Source organism: Notothenia rossii, assembly GCF_949606895.1.
Source record: "Notothenia rossii genome assembly, chromosome: 10".
NCBI classification, from domain to species: domain Eukaryota; kingdom Metazoa; phylum Chordata; class Actinopteri; order Perciformes; family Nototheniidae; genus Notothenia; species Notothenia rossii.
In genome coordinates, this window is record NC_136908.1 from 25,336,977 (window position 1) to 25,357,500 (window position 20,524).

General features: G+C 38.3%; 2 protein-coding genes and 1 pseudogene across 3 annotated transcripts in view; all 3 read right to left on the reverse strand.

Moving 5' to 3' along the window:
* Positions 1-143: 143 nt before the first annotated feature.
* On the reverse strand, positions 144-3,392 carry rpl11 (ribosomal protein L11). The gene is made up of 6 exons (XM_079655105.1): positions 3,297-3,392; positions 2,283-2,433; positions 1,874-1,980; positions 1,421-1,552; positions 718-828; positions 144-219 (listed from the first exon to the last, which is right to left on the reverse strand). The coding sequence occupies exons 1-6, from the start codon at positions 3,300-3,302 to the stop codon at positions 190-192; spliced, it is 537 nt and encodes a 178-aa protein (XP_079511231.1). The 5' UTR covers positions 3,303-3,392; the 3' UTR covers positions 144-189.
* Positions 3,393-6,799: 3,407 nt separating this feature from the next.
* LOC307020961 (cyclic GMP-AMP synthase) lies at positions 6,800-15,764 on the reverse strand. Its single transcript, XM_079652657.1, has 9 exons — positions 15,702-15,764; positions 14,901-15,050; positions 14,139-14,371; positions 13,165-13,387; positions 12,890-13,020; positions 11,913-12,066; positions 11,203-11,302; positions 10,551-10,673; positions 6,800-8,807 (listed from the first exon to the last, which is right to left on the reverse strand). The coding sequence occupies exons 2-9, from the start codon at positions 15,031-15,033 to the stop codon at positions 8,228-8,230; spliced, it is 1,677 nt and encodes a 558-aa protein (XP_079508783.1). The 5' UTR covers positions 15,034-15,050; positions 15,702-15,764; the 3' UTR covers positions 6,800-8,227.
* A 2,788-nt stretch (positions 15,765-18,552) lies between these two features.
* LOC307022997 (elongation factor 1-alpha-like) overlaps positions 18,553-20,524 on the reverse strand; it is a 7,785-nt pseudogene continuing 5,813 nt past the window's right edge. The window contains exons 7-8 of the transcript XR_013810582.1: positions 19,156-19,390; positions 18,553-18,854 (exon numbers count right to left, since the gene is read on the reverse strand). The product of XR_013810582.1 is annotated as an elongation factor 1-alpha-like (transcript). The remainder of the gene's footprint in view (positions 18,855-19,155; positions 19,391-20,524) is intronic.

Below are 20,524 nucleotides of genomic sequence, written 5' to 3' on the forward strand. Positions count from 1 at the left end.
AAGTCTCTAAAACTCATATTGAGCCCTAAGTAGTTATGTATACACACTTCATACTGTATATAACTACACGCACTGCATCTTTCTTGAAGTAAACCTTAACTGAAGGTATGAGAGCCTAGAAAATACCACAACATGAGACAAGCCTCATTTTTTCCCATTTATTTGTTACAAACATCCAGGGGTGGTCCTTTACTTTCCGGGGAGGATGATACCATCATACTGTAAAAAAAAGGAAAGAGACAAACATTAGATACTGAACAGAAAAGCAAGGAATTTGTTTATAAAAGTATAATTTCAGATACAGAGGTGCACAAGCAGGGGGATAAAGCCAAAGAAGCAAGAAATTGCAAATACTAATCTATTAAAACTTATAAAACTACTGTGATTAATAAATGTACCGTTTATCCATCAGAGAAGAGACAAATCTCCCAGATAGCAAATTAAACGATTATTATATGAAATAAGGCCTTTAAACTCCATCATTATTATACTATCAGTGTTAATCAATGATCAATTCTTAATTTAATGTGTTTAGAACAAATCTCCCCATCATAAACATTTGACCTTACATAAGTGTAAACATTGATAACTATAAAATATACCAGGGATTCCCTTCTTTCCTTTTAAATAGCCATACCAACTAGGAAATAAAAAGTGGAGCTAGTGTTACTAGCTACTGTTTTCAGGCGTTAGCGTTTGTGGTAAAGCAACACTCACTTTCTGCTGGAACCAGCGCATGGCCTCCTCTCTGCGGATACGATGCCTGAAGCCGATGCGGCCCTTCTTCCGCTTTTTGTCAGCAATGCTGAAGCCGGGTCTGCCCAGAACCTGAACACAGAGGGGAGGACGGAGTGGTCAGAAAAAAACTTCAATGTTGCTAATTCACACAGGAACATCATTTAATACTTTATATATTTGTACTGCCTCTTTACTTCAGTACTGGTTGAAAATGATGCTTAATATAAATGGCTAATTCTAAAGTCATTTCTGCATCGGCTACCATTAATTAACAGCAGGAGCCTTCTTGTTTGCTATATTATGAATAGGAAGTATTTCACATTTTATTAAATTATCTTAAATCAGAAAAAAAAGGAACATCTGTATTTGAGTACCCTCTCATTCTAGATCCAATTTAAAAATAAGAAAAAAACATGCAAGGGCACCATTAACATGCTTTTCATCAGGAAATATAGGCATCACACAACTAGAACAAACAGCATTTAAATGATTTTATGTTGACTACCTACTGTGGAATGAGTGCCAATAAAAAAAGGTAAACTAAGCTGCAACATCTCGTGTGTAAAGCACAAAACCTTCAGCCTTTAGGGTCTAAACATTAAACACAACATTGTCTCGAACGTGTACTTACTGTTATATCAAAAGACAGCTACACTAAGAATTTGTTTTTTGGGCTACTCACCACGTAGAAGTCCAGGCCGTAGATGCCGATGCTGGGGTCGTACTTGATACCCAGATCGATGTGCTCCTGGATACCGAAGCCGAAGTTCCCGGTATTTGAGAAGTTGCTCTTTCTTAACTCGTACTCACGCACCTGAAGGCAGGAAGTATTAACGTGTCAATGTCAAAATAAAAAAAATGAAAAGCAATTATTAGCATTATTGGCACCGCCAATTACTTCCTAATTTCACTGCATTATTTTTTTTAACATGAGCTACTCTGTCCCATAGTATGCCCTTAACTTAAATTCAGAACTCATTGACAAAACCAAATGGGTCATTCTGAGGTTTCTTTCATTTTTCCCTCTAAGTTTCTTTATTGTGGTTTTTTGTACAGATTGCATATCCCCTTGGAGCCACAAGTAAGGCTTCAGACAGTCTGAACTAGAGAGAAATAAACCACATGACTTTCAGACCTTGAGTCCTTTCTCGAGGATCTCCTCTGCTTTGGCACCACGGACGGTGCAATGGACAGCGATCTTTTCATTTCTGCGGATACCGAAGGATCGCACGGTGTAGCGGGCTGAAGAAAGTAACAAGAAAACACCAAAACTTAAATGCAGTACTTTGATTTATAAAATACTTTAACCTCTATAAACTGTTTGGATTTCCCCTATTCCTTTTCTCCTGTATAGACATGTTGAACATTTAAATAAACCAACAAATACAAACTGCTACTATAAAAAGAGGAACTTATACAAGGGACAGTCTTTTCTCACACTTGTTTTTCCCATACGGTTGCATTAAAAAATTACTTCGATTTTACAAATAGAAGTCAACACTTCCACAGCTCCTTTAAGGTTGTTCCTACACACAAACACCCACCTTTGGAGAAGACGGGAGTCTGTCCCGTGAGCTGCTCCAGCACCTTAGCAGCACGGGTCAGTCTGTCTCCGCTCTCACCGACGCAGATGTTCAGGCAGAGCTTGCGAATGCGAAGCTCCCTCATGGGGTTCTCCTTCTTCTCACCCTGTTCCTGCAGGGCACACATATAGCAATTGTTAAAGTCATGGCAATAACACAGAAACACCTGACTATGGAAACTTGTGCTATAAGTCTACTGTTAAAATAAAACAGCAAGTTATCTTAGTAAGAAATGCCCAACTTGCTTTTATTAATTGAAGATAATCAAAACATCTGACCAATTACAAAGGTTTTGATTCATAAAAACATCCATCTCCCTTCAGTCGTTTGGCATTTCAAATGAAAAGACAGCCCAGTCTTCACTACCTGAGCAACATAGGAAAGACTTTACCTGCTGACGTGTTAGCATTGGCTAAAAAAACTAAACCAAAGTTTCAACAACAGTCCATTTTCAGTTTGACATTGACATGCATTATTATCTATAATTCCCAGAGTCCTAACACTGCTATTTTCCGTCTCAAAAATCCAACAGACTGGCACAGACACATCAACACATGCCGGCCGGAGGACATGTCGCTACATATCCCCGCTTTCCGCTGATAGCATTGACACAGCTCACAAAACGTTTTGTTTCCGGATAGTACATAATAACTAAGAAAGCGCACACAACAAGTAGAAACATAACTGCTTCATGTTCACATCATCACAATTTGGCTGTAATATCGATAATGAGTATATATAACTGCAAGTATACGTGCGGACCGTGTTATCAAGGAGCTAGCACGTTAGCATCACTCAATTATTTAGTTTTAAAGTCCTCCGTTACATGTATTGCATTAATAAGACTCTAGTGTAATTGTTCATGATATAGTCTAGGTCTCTGTACGTCAAACAGCGGTTAATAAGACCCCACAGCTCCGATGATTGTGGATTTCTAACACAACTTCATGTTGTTCGATGTGAGAGCGTACTCACCGCCATGTTGGATCACTAGTAGAGGCCGACACGTTTCCGGCGAGAGGCTTTTATAATGATGTGTTCATGGCTAATAACCCCGGAGAGACATCGCGGGGAAACGCAAGGGTTCCGGTTTACGGCACTTAAAGCAAAAATATATTACTCAAATGGCAAGACAATTATATTGTTCCATCTTATAAAATAGCTAACCATTCTTTCAAGACTTAAAGTGCTCCATACGCTACTTCACATAGTTTTAATGTAGAGTTAATAATTGAAGACATGTAGAAAGGAAGTAGGACGAAAGAAGATGTATACAGATATGTACATTTATATTTATTAATTTATTTTGTTTGTATAAAAGGTGTTGTTTACTGCTTAATGAATAGGTTATTCTTGTTTTTTTAAACACAATCTATATATCTAATATATCAATCTAAATATGTTGATCAAGAAAAGGAAATCTGCAACAGTATTGATTGATTGTTTTGAATACTTTTTTTTACTGTATTTGCTTTTGCCATATATTTCTCTTAATACCCTTTATTCTTTATTACACCAAAAACACAAGGCATTGAGTTCCATTTAAGACCTTTCTTTAATTAGGAATCAACATATCAATTAAATTCATAAGTACAGTTTACTGGAAATCACAGAAAACACAAAACAAAACACTTACCCTAACATTAAAATGGTATAGAATACACAATATTATATCATTTAATTAAGACGGGTATGAAAAAAGACCTTGCACAGACACAATGTCACTCTGATCTGAAGCAAGGACTGAAAATAACTATTATGTTACAACATTTTATAAAGATTTTTGTTTCTGGAAAAACATAATGAATATTTTCTTAAAGGTCCTATGACATGGCCATTTCTACTGATCATAATTCCATTGTTGAGGTCTGTGTGTGACCAATCTGCGGAGCCGTTACGTCACTATACTCGTTACATCGCTCGTTACGTCACTATACTCAAGAAGAAAAAAATGGAAAAAGAAAAATCTCCAACGAGGCATTCTGGGGCAGCATAGACAGGGTGTACTTTGAGGGTTTTTGACTTTGCAGACCGTTTACATGCAGAAAAAGCTACATAAAGACACCACAACAACAGACCAATAACAAATCAAGAGGTTTAAGTAAACAGATAAAAACCTTTTGGTGTGTTTAAAACAATATAGCATAAAAAGCTAATAAATTGATTAGAAAATAAGAAATAAAAGACAGTTTAGGAAAGTAAAACCAAAGCTAGATCAGGAAAGACTAAAAGTATGTTTTAGAATACACTTAAGGAGAACTGTGACCCCGGACATGATTTCCTGAGACAAATTAAGGTGTGCAAAATGGTCTCTGTGTCTTTAAAAGGGTTCATATGAGATATTTCTAGGATGATACAATTATGATTGTTCAAGATTTATATTATGCTGATCAATAATTGAAAGGAACATGTTATGTGCTTTTATGTGTCTTGGTCTAAAAACATGCAAAGCCATTCCGATTGTACTCCCCTTCCTAAATCATAGCAGGCTCGTTAGAATATACTGCCCCCGTTTGTGCGTCTCCGCCCACAGATTAAAAACTACCATTACAATATTTTTCTCATTTGTAAACTGAGCTGGGCCTTTTTTTGGAAAGGGGCTTTAAAGAGATAGGTGCTTATAATGTGTTTTTTTTTGTATGCATGTTGAAATCTTTCTAGAAGAAACCCATAAAGTATGAACCTGAAATTGAGCAGAACCCAAGACTATTTGCAAGAAACTTCATACGATTCAATAAATATGATATTATCCAGTTATTGATCATTTAATTACAGTTTTTCTCGATTGCTAACACACTAAAATGATACATAAAGCACAATTATTTTAACTGACACTCAAAGAGCAAAACATCGGCTCAAATCTCCAAAACTCTAAACACATTTTCACTTTTTCACACAATTTGCAAAACAACATGGCACTTTTTGTAAACCACTGCACACGTTTCTCCACGTAAGACACAGGAATCGGACATAAAGCCATGTGTTAGCTGGTTTAAAACACTGATATTCAAAATGCCTCACACATGGACCAATGATCAAGAAACACGTTCCACCTGATAGCATAATTGTTGGCTCATCAATCAGGATGTTAGCACTATAAAAAGACCACAGGTAAGTACTTTCTTACAGCAACAATGGAAGCCAACATGGAAGCAAGAGGAAGAGGAAAAGCTGGGCTGACAGTGAGAGGAGGAGGAAGAGGTGGGGTGAGAGTGAGAGGAGGAAGAATGAGAGGTAGAGCTGGAGGGAGAGGACGTGGACAAAGAAGAGTACTCTCTAATGAAATGAAATGTTATCAACCATGGTTTGACGATGAGAGAGGCTGGACAGAGGGTTCAGCCTATTCTAAGCCGATTTACTGTTGCCTCTGTAATCCAGACACTTAGACTTGAAAACAGGTTAGTTACCAGCTTTTAGCTGAGCTCTGCATAATTTATGATATATCAGTTCTTATATCTGTTGTGTGAAACGTATTTACTTCATTACTGTAATTTAATTTTTGGCATGTTGCATACTACTGTACACAAATCCTGCACAATGTACTGTGGTAAACTTACTTTTATGCAACACAGACACAGACCAAGCCCTATATATTTGTTGTTTATCTGAAGGGCTGAGAAACAAAGAGGTGCAGGTGGAAGGCTAAGGATTTTCTATGAGGCACAGGTAGCAGCAGTTACAAACTGGGTTTTGGCAAACAATGCATAACACTCAGAGATCCGAAGCATAGTAACTATGTGCTGAGATGGATGTTGCACAATGTTATTTTTGAATAAAATGTGATTTTTTTCAACAACACATTTGTATTTCTTCATTTACTGTATCAAATCAAATCAAGTTTTATTTATATAGCACATTTTTAAAAATATTTTTGGTCGAGCCAAAGTGCTGTACATACAATAAAAATACTTTACAATAAAAACACTTCACAACAAATACAACAGCACAAATACAAAACAACACACAAGGAAATGTCATGAGTCGTGCTCCGCTCTGACTAGAAGGCCAGGGAGAAGAAGTGAGTCTTTAGTGTTGATTTAAAAAACCCTAGGGTCTGGGCTGACCTCACATGGAGGGGCAGAGTGTTCCAGAGCCTGGGGCCAGCTGCTGCGAAGGCTCGGTGCCCTTTGGTTTTGAGCCTGGTCTTGCACTATCAGCAGCAGCTGGTCAGCAGACCTTAAGGCTCTGGCTGGGTGGTCAAACCATCTAGTATTATGAATGAAGTGTGTTATATTTGGTGCAAAAGTTTGCATTTGGTGTTTATGTAGTTTTGAGTGCAGTTCTTACAGTTTCTCTCGATTGCTAACACATTTATTTTTTAATTGCTCAGTTTCTCAGAACACTAAACACAATTCACAAAACCCCACACCCAAAGTGCCAAACACCTCATTTCTCCTGCTAAATGAAGAACTGCACTCAAAACTACATAAACACTTACCAAATGCAAACTTTTGCACCAAATATAACACACTTCATTCATAATACTAGATTGTTTGACCACCCAACTACACACTGCGGAGCATAATCTAAAGCACTTTCATCTGTTATGAGCTATGCTCTGTACATAGGGGTTTCTGCAGAGAGTATACAGAAATACAGTAAATGAAGAAATACAAATGAGTTGTTGAAAAAAAAATCACATTTTATTCAAAAATAACAATGTGCAACATGCATCTCAGCACATAGTTACTATGCTTCAGATCTCTGAGTGTGATGCATTGTTTGCCAAAACCCAGTTTGTAACTGCTGCTACCTGTGCCTCATTGAAAATCCTTAGCCTTCCACCTGCACCTCTTTGTTTCTCAGTCCTTCAGATAAACAACAAAGATATAGTGGTTGGTCAGTGTCTATGTTGCTTAAAAGTAAGTTTACCACAGTACATTGTGCAGGAGTTTTGTACAGTTATAGTATGCAACATGCCAACAATTCAATGACAGTAGTGAAGTAAATACGTTTCACACAACAGATATAGCACTGATATATCATGAGTTATGCAGAGCTACAAACGGGTAACTAACCTGTTTTCAAGTCTAAGTGTCCGGATTACAGAGGCAACAGCAAATCGGCTTCGATTAGGCTGAACCCTCTGTCCAGCCTCTCTCATCGTCAAACCATGGTTGATAACATTTCATTTCATTAGAGTGTATTCTTCTTTGTCCACGTCCTCTCCCTCCAGCTATACCTCTACCTCTCATTCTTCCTCCTCTCACTCTCACCCCACCTCTTCCTCCTCCTCTCACTCTCACCCCACCTCTTCCTCCTCCTCTTGCTCTTGCTTCCATGTTGGCTTCCATTGATGCTGTAAGAAAGTACTCACCTGTGTTCTTTTTATCGTGCTAACATCCTGATTGATGAGCCAACAATTATGCTATCAGGTGTTTGGTCAGGTGGAACGTGTTTCTTGTTTATTGGTCCATGTGTGAGGCATTTTGAATATCAGTGTTTTAAACCTGCTAACACATGGCTTTATGTCAGATTCCTGTGTCTTACGTGGAGAAACGTGTGCAGTGGTTTGCAAAAAGTGCCATGTTGATTTGCAAATTGTGTGAAAAGCTGAAAACGTGTTTAGAGTTTTGGAGATTTGAGCTGATGTTTTGCTTTTTGAGTGTCAGTTAAAATAATTGTGCTTTATGTATAATTTTAGTGTGTTAGCAATCGAGAAAAACTTTAATTTAGCAGGAGAAATTAGGTGTTTTGCACTTTGGGTGTGTGGCTTTGTGAATTCTGTTTAGTGTTCTGAGAAACTGAGCAAGATCAAAAAAAAAATTGTGTTAGCAATCGAGTAAAACTGTCAAATCTATAAGGAATAACTCCCTTAGTTATCTGTTTTCCAATGTATACATTGCTTTAAAATGGGGAGGAGTGTGTTTGATGCTTTATATATTCAGTGTGAATCCCCATTAGTTCTATAATTTACATAATAGGACACACACAAATGCTGCCACAAACACTAGGACTAGTTTTTTCATCAATACAGTGTCCAGAGAGGAGACTGCAGTCAGTATGGAGGGCTTATCAGTGGATGTATCAGAGAAGCAGAGAGGACCAAGAGCAGAGACCTGAGAGACCCCGGTAGTGAGGCTACAAGGTTCAGATTCTCTCCAAACTCTCCTTACCAACTTATTGGCAGAGAGGGGTGAAGAGGATGTTAGAATAGGAGACAAGGAAGGGGACAGTGAAGATGGGGAGTCAGCAGGTGAGGGAGGAAGTGAAAAGCTTTCATCAGATATCCCTTTCACAAAGTTGCAGAGCGGTGAGACAGGAGTGGGAGGCTTCAGCAGGGGCAGGCCTTCCCTCCTCTGCTCCTCCAAAGCATGGAGGAGGAAAGACATCGCTTTGCGGGGGAAGACAGCACCCGAGAAGAGGTTATAGTTGGGAGCAAAGAAGTGAGGGAGGACTCCTGCACGAGTGTGCGCCTCCAGAGCCCCGAGGAGGAGCAGGAAGCAGGCGGGGAGCTGCTGGAGAGCCCACATCGAGTCGTCAAACCTGACAACGAAAATAAAACGTCAGAAAAATGACTGTAAGAGAAATAGAGAGAAAGAGATATTTATTAGTAGCTCAGTAAGAAACACTTAAGTCAAAAAATTACTCAAGGTGGAAAGAGTACTAGCACAAGACAGAACAAAGAAGGCATCAATGTCAACAGAAATGACATTTGAACAGTCCGATACAGCATGGAATAAGGAAGAGCTGGTAGAGCTTGGACGCTTAGCGACCAGCAGAGGAAGCAGCAATGGGAGGCAGGCAGTGGCGGCTGCTGGAAATTATTTTAGGTGGGGCTATTGTAATGGTGAATAAACCACACAGGGAACATTTTGAGAAATGACCCCTTAAATTATGACTTCTGGTGATGTTAGAGGTATGAGAAGACTGATCAATACCTCCATAATCTTCAGTGTGGTTAGCTATGAATCTTCCAAAACTTCCAAATACCTTGTCCTGGAAATAGTTTCTACAGTAAACTGTGCAACAGTACAGTAGGCCCACACAAACTGCAGAACACGGGTTCTTTGGGAACACTCAAATGATTTAATTCCCATTTAAAATCAGGAGCCTAAATACGAACATGATATGCAGACACAGACGTGGTTCAGAAATACAGAAATATTAGAAAACAGACCATTAAGGCCAAAAATCTAGTTTGATGGATGCTGTCAAAACTCAACTATATACAATAATATGTGTGTGTGTGTGTTTATTTATCACGGGCACATAGTATCTGTCCCCGGCTCTTTGAAAAGCAAGCATGGGAAACAAAAGACAGCGTTTACCTGTTTGCATCCAGCTAGTCACACACAGAGTTACAATCACACTCCCTGTAATTGACATAATTAATAGATAGTTTAGCTTCTCACCATCATTTGCTGTGGCCCACTGATATTAATCATCGTAACTGAAAGGCTGCCTGCCAAACGTAAACATTCAGCAACGTGACTCGCAAACTCTTGCGAGAGTTTTACACAAGACGGATCCTTTCTAGCCATAACACACTCTCGGGCGCTGAAATTGTCGCCTTTTGAGCAACAGATCTGACGACGCTGATTGGCTGAAATTATGTTTCGGCGGCATAGTTCACAGATAGCAACAGCCAGATGTTGGATGCTGCTGGGGCTGAGTGAGGGCTCCTTTCTTAGCGCCCAGACGAGAGAGGGTAATGATACACGCTGCGGCCAGGCAGAAATCATGTGACTTATCAGTAACTTTAGACATCGTAACACAATTTTAAACAAGATTTTATTTTAGATTATACAGTTGACTGATACCAACTATATAATATTTACCTTGTTCATTAAAAATAAAAAATAAAAATATATATCTTTTTTAAATATATTTTTAATTTTGTAATGACAATCAAACTTGTGGGAAGAGAGGGGGCGGCCCCCCTAGCGCCCCTATGGGCCGGCAGCCACTGGAAGCAGGGAAAGGCAGCTTGAATTGGCACCCTGTTTGAGGTTTATTAATCAGATGCGAAAATGTAATCAGCTGTTCATCTAATGTAGCTGGGATTGACACTGATGCCTGACTCTGTGGCATATGCTTAATTCTTCAACTAGTAATACTAATATCATTCAAAAGGTATTAGTACTATAACTGCAACAAACACAATGGCTGTTTAACTCTTGCAAAGCACAATACATCATACACACACCTTATAAAAACATCCGCTGGAACACCTTACGGCAATTTGCAGATTTTATTCATAATAAATATAATGGAAGTAAGTCCTACCTGATGGACAGCATGTGAAGGAAGGCGGTCTTCCCGTGGTACGAGCAGAGGGGATCCAGCTCTTTGGGGAAACGTTGTTTCAGACCTTCAATCAGAGACTTGAGCAGCATCAAGCACCTTTTCCTGCCAGAGAGAATAGCAAATCATGTATTGCTATTATAAACTATTTATATTGCACCTAAAAAACTATTTTACAAATGCAAGAAAATTAAGATAACATTAAAACATTAAGATGCATGGGAACAACTATATACAAATCGAAAATTGTTTTTATAATCTGATTTTATTAAGAATGACTAAATACAACTTAAAATCCTTTAATTAAGATATCCTATTAGAAAGTGGCACAGAATATGCTCAATAAATAGTTTTATAAAAAGCTAATATTAAGATGTTTCATTTCAGTGAAGCTCTGTATAACATCTCACCTCTTCAGAACTGCTTTTAATCTGTAATTAATGTTTTGTTTTATATATTTAAAGTGTGTTGTTTATATGAATCTTTACTCTGTAAAGTGTCTTTGTGTTTCAAGAAAAGCGCTCCATAAATAAAATGCATTATTATTATAACCTACAATACCTGACACAATTTTTTAGATTAACAAGGAACTAAATGTTACGAAGATGTGAAGATAAAGAGTTCAGAGCCTAACCGGCAGCATTTGTTGGCTTTGCCCTCACAGCATGTTTTCTTGTTGCCATGGCTCGTGATGATTTTCTTCTCAACGTGAGAGAAAGAAATCCTCCAACTTTCTGTTGCAGAAAGACACAAAAACACACTGATGGGAACATGTCATCACACACATACTGTATCATAAACACTCAGAAAATAATAACAGTCCTACATGTCCTCCTGTAGCAGTCGGCATGAGAGGATTACTGAACACACCTGTCTTGCCTGCACCTACAGGATTTCCCTGAAAAAGACATGTTCCAACTACAACGAGACATAAAGCAACTACAACAAGGGACCACAGACACAAACTTACTAAAATGACACAAGATGTCGGAAACAAAACAAAGTTACTAAAAACTAAATGACCTCAGAAGAAACACCCATTTACGAACTCAAACGGTATGGTAAAGGAATAGAAAATGTCCATGAAGAGAGACACAATGATCACAGAGGTTAAACAATTTTAAAGTCTGTGCGTATTGCTCATTGGAGGTGACCTGGTGATGCCCTCTGTGCCAAGGGGCCTATCATCTCATGATCCATGCAGGGTAGTCAGGAGGAACATTCAATGCACATCTTTGCCTTTATTAGACACAGATGAGCTGAAAAGAGGAGAGGGGATGAGGGTATGCAGAAGAGCTTTGATTTTGTCAGTCATTGTTCTTCACAGACAGATGTTTCTCTCACCTTTGGCTTCCCCGCTGAGGTTTCTTCCCTTCATCCTCTTTGGTACGAAGTAACACGGTAAACTGGTGATCTCTTTGCGAACCTTCTTTCCCAGCCAGTTATCCACATCGGGTCCGTTACGGACTGGGAGAGGCCAGCCCTGAGAGGAGTGAACCTCCAAACAGGAACAGGGACAAGTGCTTTAAGTGCAATACTGCTGCTGTCACTAGTACCAACTCTCAGTGGTGGAATATGTTGAAGGATATATTTGAGGTATGTGTGCTTTAGTTGAGTATCTCAATTGTGTGCTACTTTAAATTTAAACTACATCTCAGGCAAATAATGTACTTTCAATTTGACTAACTTTATTTGTCAATTCAGTTAGCAGAACTAAATCCTTCAGTTAGCAGAACTAGATCCTTAATAGAAAAGATATTCAACCGATACAAATAATTTGTTATTATTAGTTAAGCTACCAAGCGGTATATACGACTTTTGAAATCAAGTATGTTAGAGTATAATATACTTTGTTCTGAAATACTGCATAACAAAATGAGATGAAACTATGTCTATCGTCAACCTTTTGACTGAAAAATAATGATTGTTTTCATGCAAAGATATCAGAACATGTATTTTACAATCACTCACAGAGATTTCCAGATTTTCTCTGTTTTGAATCATACTTAAGTTAAAATCTTCCGGTTTTGGACTGACATCACCTTGGACTTTGAGAAAACTAGATGGACATTTACTTTATTTTCTGACATTTTTCATAGAACAAATGATTCATTAATTAATTTAGAAAATAACTGGATGATTCATCGAAAATGAAAATAATATATATAAGTGCATTTAGTCTTTTTTTCCCCTTTAATTTGCAACTTATGTTTTAGGACTTTAAGTGTCTCTTATCAGTATCTGTAATCCAAAAACCATGGAACATTTCTGCAGATTGACACTACTCTTCATGATAAAAATAAACAGATATAATGATTTACCTCCAGAGCAGGAACCAGGTCCAGAGAGATCAACTCGTCGCTGTACATGTCATTCCTGAACAGAGACAAGGTCACAGCCGGTGAGCCGGGTTTCTTCCTGTTCACCTCCCAGCGACAGCCTTCATCTGGCACTGGAAGTAAGGAACACGATTAAAAGGATTATCCAGGTTCCCAAAGCAATGAATGTCAACAAAATATACAGAAAATGAGTCATAAATCTCCAAGTCCAACAGAAAGTCGGGCAGATTTTCAGTCAGAGAGATGAATGACCAGACCTTTGTAGTTCTTGAGGAAGTTGCGGACCAGGCGAAACGTCTCACTGAGGATCTTTCTGGATGAGAGGGTGAGCCCATTCTCCAGGAGAAAAACTTGTATGGGGCCCCGAGTCGGCCGGACAAGATCGATCTGGTAGAAAAGGCCTTCGTCGAGCTCCTTCATGTTGAAGCGTGACGGAGCCTGAAGCTTCAGCATCATGTCGAACTCATCCGGGCTGTGGATCTGAGATTAAACATAGCAACAATGGAGGTGCTTGTTTGTGTTCTGTCAATAGAGTATTTCTTTCTCTCTTCTCAAGACACCCATTCAACATTGACTTTAAACACAATATGTCATTTTCTGTCACTAGGGGTCCCTCAATCTCAACAATAACGAGAAACTAAATGTTCTAGTATTTTAGGATCATGGGGGTTGTTGTTTCCAACACCATTAATGTCATTGCAGTAATGATCTCCCGATTTTCTCATTGTTTAGGAGTTTTTTTCCAGGTGCTGAATTCCTTGCAAAGCTGTCCTACAAACTCACCCATTGAGTTAAACCAATTAAAGACTTCAGAAAGCACATTCGCATTAGAAATAAGGGGTTGTGAGGCGCAATACCACTTGATCCAGGTCTTAAATTCTAAAAAGTAAAAATAAAGAGTTAAAGACAGCTAAAAGGGTTTGGTACAAATGTGGCCTAAAACTGGATAAAAAGTCAATTTATGACAGCTTCTGGCAGACAATTACTAACCTTGCCACGGCTTGAAAGGGGAACGTGCCAATAATTGTTGAACAAATGAAACAGTGTCCCCTTAATTCAAATGTAGTTTTAAAAAGTAATTGGAAATATTGGGACAATAAAAGGACACCAACAATGTAACACAAGCACTGTAGTTTTTAGACATTTTAGACTATTATTATCAGTCACAATATTCCCTGTTTGTAGCTGTATGGTTGCATTTAGACATTTTAAAAGTTCATCAAGTTCTCACCTTCACTTTCTCAAAGTAGCTGCCGGTGGTGAGGAAGTCAGCTGACTGGAAGAATGGCTGATCACTGCTGCTCCGCAGGAATTTCACCAGGTTGTCTCGGAAATCGTTGACCACCTCTGCAGCCCAGCGGCGGTCTGTCTGCGGGATCTTTAGCTCATTGGCGTTGGCTTTGATCCAGGAGCTCAGCTCCGGGGAGATGGAGACCGGCTCCTCCAGCACTTTGGACCACTCCTCTGCAAAGAGACAATAAGACTGCAGCTCAGTATATTTACTAAATACTGTACCAAGTTCACATTTAACCTTAAAGATTACATTACATGAAATGTTTCTGTCCCTTGAAAAACCATGTTCCTCCAAATGTGTTGATTTCAATTGTTTGTGATGAAATTAAGTGGGTTTTATTAATGTGTTTTCAACATTTTCCATCATCTTAAACTGAATACAGTATTTAAAAAGCCTCTTTGATTGCCTAGAAATGCATCCTCAGAAAGCTAAAAACATTGATGTTTTTCTACAAAACTTATAAAAGTTGACTTTAAAGATACAGGACAGCTACAAAGCTCTAATGATCTGCTGCTGATTGCAATTAAACTGATTCAAAAGGTTTATAAAGTAAAACATAAAGGACAACTTTAAACATTTAAAGCAGTGAAACTAAGGTTTCCAGATTTAGTGGATTATTTTCTATTGCAGTTTGGACAAAATAAATTCTTGAATGAATAGCCTACAGGCCGAGAGTTGTACACACTAAAACAGTATCACCTGTAGATTTTTGCTGTTGAACTTTTTTTCTTGCTGGCGTGAGTCGTAGAGGACTCGCTTTTCCCCTTGTGGCATCTTTACGCTGCGTCTCTTCAATCAGACCGGCCTTCACATCTCTATCCTCTCGGTCCATATTCACACGTCCCAGCTCTGAGTATTTATGTACAGAAAACAGAGAAAGAACATCTTGAAGTAGAAACCAGTTGCTTTTGGTTAAAAGATTTGAGAGAGAATGTTGTTGTCTTTTTCCTAATGATAAAAATATCAGATCGCCATGATTTAACAGCATGTACATTATTTTGGCATTAGCAATAACTTAAACAAATGTAAAGTTTCTGTTTCAACTACAACTATTTGAAAAGCTTGACAGCAAGTTGGTAAAAATGAAACAAACGAAAGACACCCAATTAACTCTACATCACCCCCCCAACATATTTTCTTTACCCTAACAATGAGTGTGTCCACAGCTTTATTCTAGTTTATCAGGTTGGTAATTCATCTTCAGATTCTGATTTCCGGAAATGGACTTTGAAAGTGAAGCAGTTATGAATCACTAGTCGATTAAGAGGAGTGCTGAGTCAGCATAGCAGTCAATACAAATAATACACTTTGCAATCATCTTTGAATTCACATCACTGCAACCATGAGTGGTTGTTGAGCACAAATGAGCATACAAAAACACACACACACACAAACACAACAGTATCTCCTCACGCCTCAGTCTATCTAACAAATACAACTATTACATTAATTTGAGAGCGATGATAGATAGATGGATAGATTTCTAGCGGTTAACCTCACCAGTGTTTGTTGAGCTTCTGTTGCAATCAGTGATAGGAGCTATTGTGTGTCTTCCTTTCTCTTCAGCTCTATTCAGTCTATTTGCTTTCACTTTCAATTTCTACTAAATGTAATCTGATGCTGTTGCCTTCTACCTGCACAGTTCCACCCATGATAATTACGCTCTTCCTGCTTGGAGGTGACATATTGGTCCAACCAGTTGCACAAGTGTATACGTGTCACTTTTTCAAAAGGTTTTTCTTTAAATTATTCGGGCCATGTAGCAGTTCATAACTAAATAACTTGTTCGCCATTTATGAAAGCATCCTAACGTAACGTTCACATAGACATGTTACAGTTTTTTTTCAGTTGCTAACACACAAAAATCTCACATAAAGCATCCTTATTTTAACTTACACGAAAAGAGAAAAACCTCAGCTCAAATCTCCAAAAGCATTTTCAGCTCTGCGCCCAATTTGCAATTTAACTTGGTACTTTTTGCAAAACACTGCACAAGGTTCTCTAAGACAGAGTAATCTGACATTTTCACTTATTTGCCATTTTTAAAACACTGCCATTAAAAATGCCACACACATGAACCAATCAACAAATACATGTGCCAAATGAACATAAACACGGAAATGCTTTATTGTTGACTCATCAATCAGGATATAAGCACTTGAACAAGGCTCCACATAATACCTTTTTACAACATCAATGGATATATGGACAGCAGCAAGAGGAAGAGGGCACCAGTGACACATATTTAAAAGACATGACAAAGTGCATTTTGCATGATGGTCCCCTTTAAAGTAATGGATAAATAGTTTGAATAGTTAGCTTAAAGTAATGGATTAACAGTTGGAATAGTTAGCTTAAAAATGTGTTTCTCAAAGTGGGGCGCAGAGGCATGAAAGGGGGGGAACGGGAGAGACCAGGAGGAAAAATGTTTTTTTTTTAAATTCGAAAATAATATGATACAGTACAGTAGAACTACGTCTGGGTCTCTGTGTTTCATTCAAGCTTGGCTCTATGTGTGTCTGTGTGGAACGAGCTATTTTGTGTGCGTGCGCGAGAGAGAGAGAGAGAGAGAGAGAGAGAGAGAGAGAGAGAGAGAGAGAGAGAGAGAGAGAGAGAGAGAGAGAGAGAGAGAGAGAGAGAGCACTGGTACTGGAGATCGTTGTTGTTAGCTTCTGGTGCTAGCGATCTAGTGGCTGGGTCTCAAACGTTTTGGTCACGATTAATGTAAACAATTATTTCCGATCATTATAGTTATACAAAAATAAGAGAATAAACAGGTATGAAAATACTATATGACATAAAAATAATAAAGTTTGAAAGGGAAGTGATTTGTAAAATATCCATAAAGAAAAAGAAAATCTGTTTACAGTTCTGTTTCAAATGGGTGTTGAGAGATGTATTCATAGATCTCTTCATTTTGCTCTCAAAGTGCACCAGATTTATGCGTTTAACTTGGTTTAACTTCAATATAAAAAAAAAAAAACTCCTATTAGGTCCACTCCCCACTTATAAAAATAGCACTTTAGACCTGCTTACACCTATAAGCCATGAGCTGATTATCGAGCCTTCATTGTAACTGTCGCGGGTACATTGTGTATTTGTGTGGGGATTGTTGCAGTGGAAAATTCCACTGTAGCACCCGGGACATTAATGGGAAACCCTAAATGTTTGAGCTCCCTCTATGAAACGTCAAGCAACCCCACAGCACCCCCTAAAGAAATCTCTCTCGCCGCCACTGAGCCTGCAACCCCGTTTTGAAGAAATGTGCAGTGCCACACAGGCTCATTGCAGCCACCATAAGACACACTTTCTTGCCAAATATCCGCATTTTGCTTTCTTTTTTTTTTGCACAGATTGCAAATTGGCAAAGTATTATAACTTATTGTTCTAGCAAAGGGATTGCACAATTGTATTAATTTTTTGAGCACAGATGTATGGAGCATTGTTTTATTATCACTGTTCTAGCAAAGGAATGCACACGTTCATATTGATGTATTTTAATAAATGTTAACTTGGCCCATTACGTGACTATTTGCGTTGGGGGGGGGGGGGGGGGCGACTTTTTTCTCCAAAGGGGGGGCCTGACAGAAAAAGTTTGAGAACCACTGAGCTAAAGCCAGGTGATCTGGCTGACTTTCTCTCTCAAAATAAATAAATTAGTCAATCTAAGATCAGACAAAGGCAAAAGTTATTCTTAAAACTACGTTTATGTAACTGGCATCGGGTCCCTTAGAGATTTTAAACCCTTAGTATTTAAAATGATCAGGGTCGTCTTGAATAAAGATACAAAGGATGGAAGATCTCTGACATTAATATTGGGAATTTTTCACTTTTCTTGACACCTTGAGGAGGCTTTTTTTTTTATTGATTAAACAATTGTAGATTCTGAGGGAGGGAGGAAATTAATTACAAATAAGGAGAATGACATCATCTGCATAACACTACCAACAGTAAGTTACCCTGTACTGTATATTGCAACAGCCTCTATCAAAATAACTTTGAAACGACTACAGAAACAAATTGCTAGGCTTTTAACCAGAACCTGCACGTACTTCACATCACACCTGTTTAAGCTGTTTGTACCTTAGCTCCGTGTTTGTTTTTAATTATTTTAATATCTTATTGATTACTTTAAAAGGCTCTCCGTGATCTGGCCAAATAAAAAAGCACATAAAGTGGTGAAAGCTCCATCTTTGCACTCTTGTGCCACAGTGTAAGTGAAGAACTTCATTTCTGCGGACATATGCCGAAGAGAAGAAATGTTTAATAACTCAATCTAACTCATTCAATCTTTAAAAGTCATAAAAAAGATAACGACAAATCAGTGTTTATAAGAAAATAAACATGTTCATTTGGAATGTTTAAGATTTTTATTATTTGCTTTCAACCTAATTCTTCTAATAGTTTTACAAAAAGCCTTCCTTTCCGGCACAAACTTTTTTTTCCGATGGCTCTAGCCAGACAATGGCATTGGGATGAAGAGTGTATGGCTGCTGAGATTGGATTTTCTGTTGAAAGTCATTCATGAGAATTCATTTCTTCTTTTCAGCAACTTTAGCAGCCTTGGTGACTTTTCCACTAGCATCTTTTTCTCAACCTTTTTAATGACACCGACAGCCACTGTCTGCCTCATGTCACGCACAGCAAAGCGACCTGAGATCAAGAGATATAAAGAAAAAACTTAAACAGAGTCAAGAGGCAATAGAAGATCATTTTGTGCTCATTTCATGTCATGACAGAACCTAATGAAAATATCTGGCATAATGAATAAGATGTTTTACACAAGAAGCGTTTTTTGCATATGCAAATCCATTGATTTTAATCTAGACGTGCAGAGTGCTTGACGGCTTTGCCCTCAGATAGGGATTGGGCACCAAAAACTTTCTGCCAACAAATAAATGCCTCAACAAGATTTTTTGCTGTGTAGAGGCAAAGTAATGAAAACCCTACTCACCCAGTGGAGCATAGTCGGTGAAGGCCTCTACCACCATGGGCTTCTGAGGATTCATTATGACAATGGCAGCGTCTCCTGACTTGACAAACTTGGGGTTGTCCTCAATCTTCTTGCCAGAACGACGGTCGACCTTCTCGGTGAGCTCGCTGAACTTGCAGGCAATGTGAGCTGTGTGGCAATCTAGCACGGGGGCGTAACCTGCGCTGATCTGCCCGGGATGGTTCAGGATGATGACCTGAAATAATAATGTTTAAGTGCATTTAGAAATGATGAGGAGAGATCTCACTTTGAGCCTGAGATGATCACCATTGCACTTCCTGATAATGGGCAGCAATGATGCATCTCTTTCATCTCAAGTCACTATGAATTGACTATTTGAAAGATATCTTGCTACATTAATCAATATATTTAGGGATTTAAGGCAGGGGTTCCCAAAGTGGGGGTTGAAAGATGATTACAAAATAAAAAATTGTAAATAAAAATAAAAATGTTTTATAATTTTTTTCATTATTATTAATAATAACGTGTGCATATAAATTGTTCAGGGGCGGACTAGCCATCTGTATAATTTCCCCGCAGCGAGGCTCCCCCGTTGACAATCTACTAGCGCAGTGTTTCTCAAACTTTTTCATACCAAGGACCAATAAAAAAACACTCACGGACCACCTAACTCCACAAATATCCCAAAACAATAGGCCTGCTTACCACTCCAACAGTAGGCTACATAACAGCCTAATAATGACAGCTAACCACTACATCTCTACATCGCCTCGTTCACACAATAAATCAACAATACAAATACAACTATAAGCATTTTGTTAAAATGCGATTTAAAATGCTCTCAGGTTTTACATCTCTTATGAAATGTAGACTACATTTATTACGGACTTTATGTTCGAGCCAACAGACTCACAGATTATTGGCTACTGAGAGATATGCAAAATACACCATGTATACGACACAAACCACCGCTGTCGATTTTCTAAACAAAATACTGAAAAACTATGGTCGCGGGCCATGTTGAAGTTAAATGCACCAATCTGCTGCACTTTGAGAGCAAAGTTAGGGACTAAATCTATGGATACATCTCTCATCAACACCCATGTGAAACAGAACTGTAAACAGATTTATTTTCTTTATGCATATTTTACAAATCACTCCCCTTTTAAACTGTATTTTTGTTTTACTGTCCTATAGTATGAGTTGGAATTATTTCATACCTGTTACTCTCTTATTTTTTTATAATGATCATATAAAAAGGTGTGCCTTGGAAATACTTGTTTACATGAGATAACTTCGACTAAAGTTAACTATCTAAACACTCAGAGAGTCCTTTACCTCCCTGAGCTGACGTTATAAGATTTGTCTG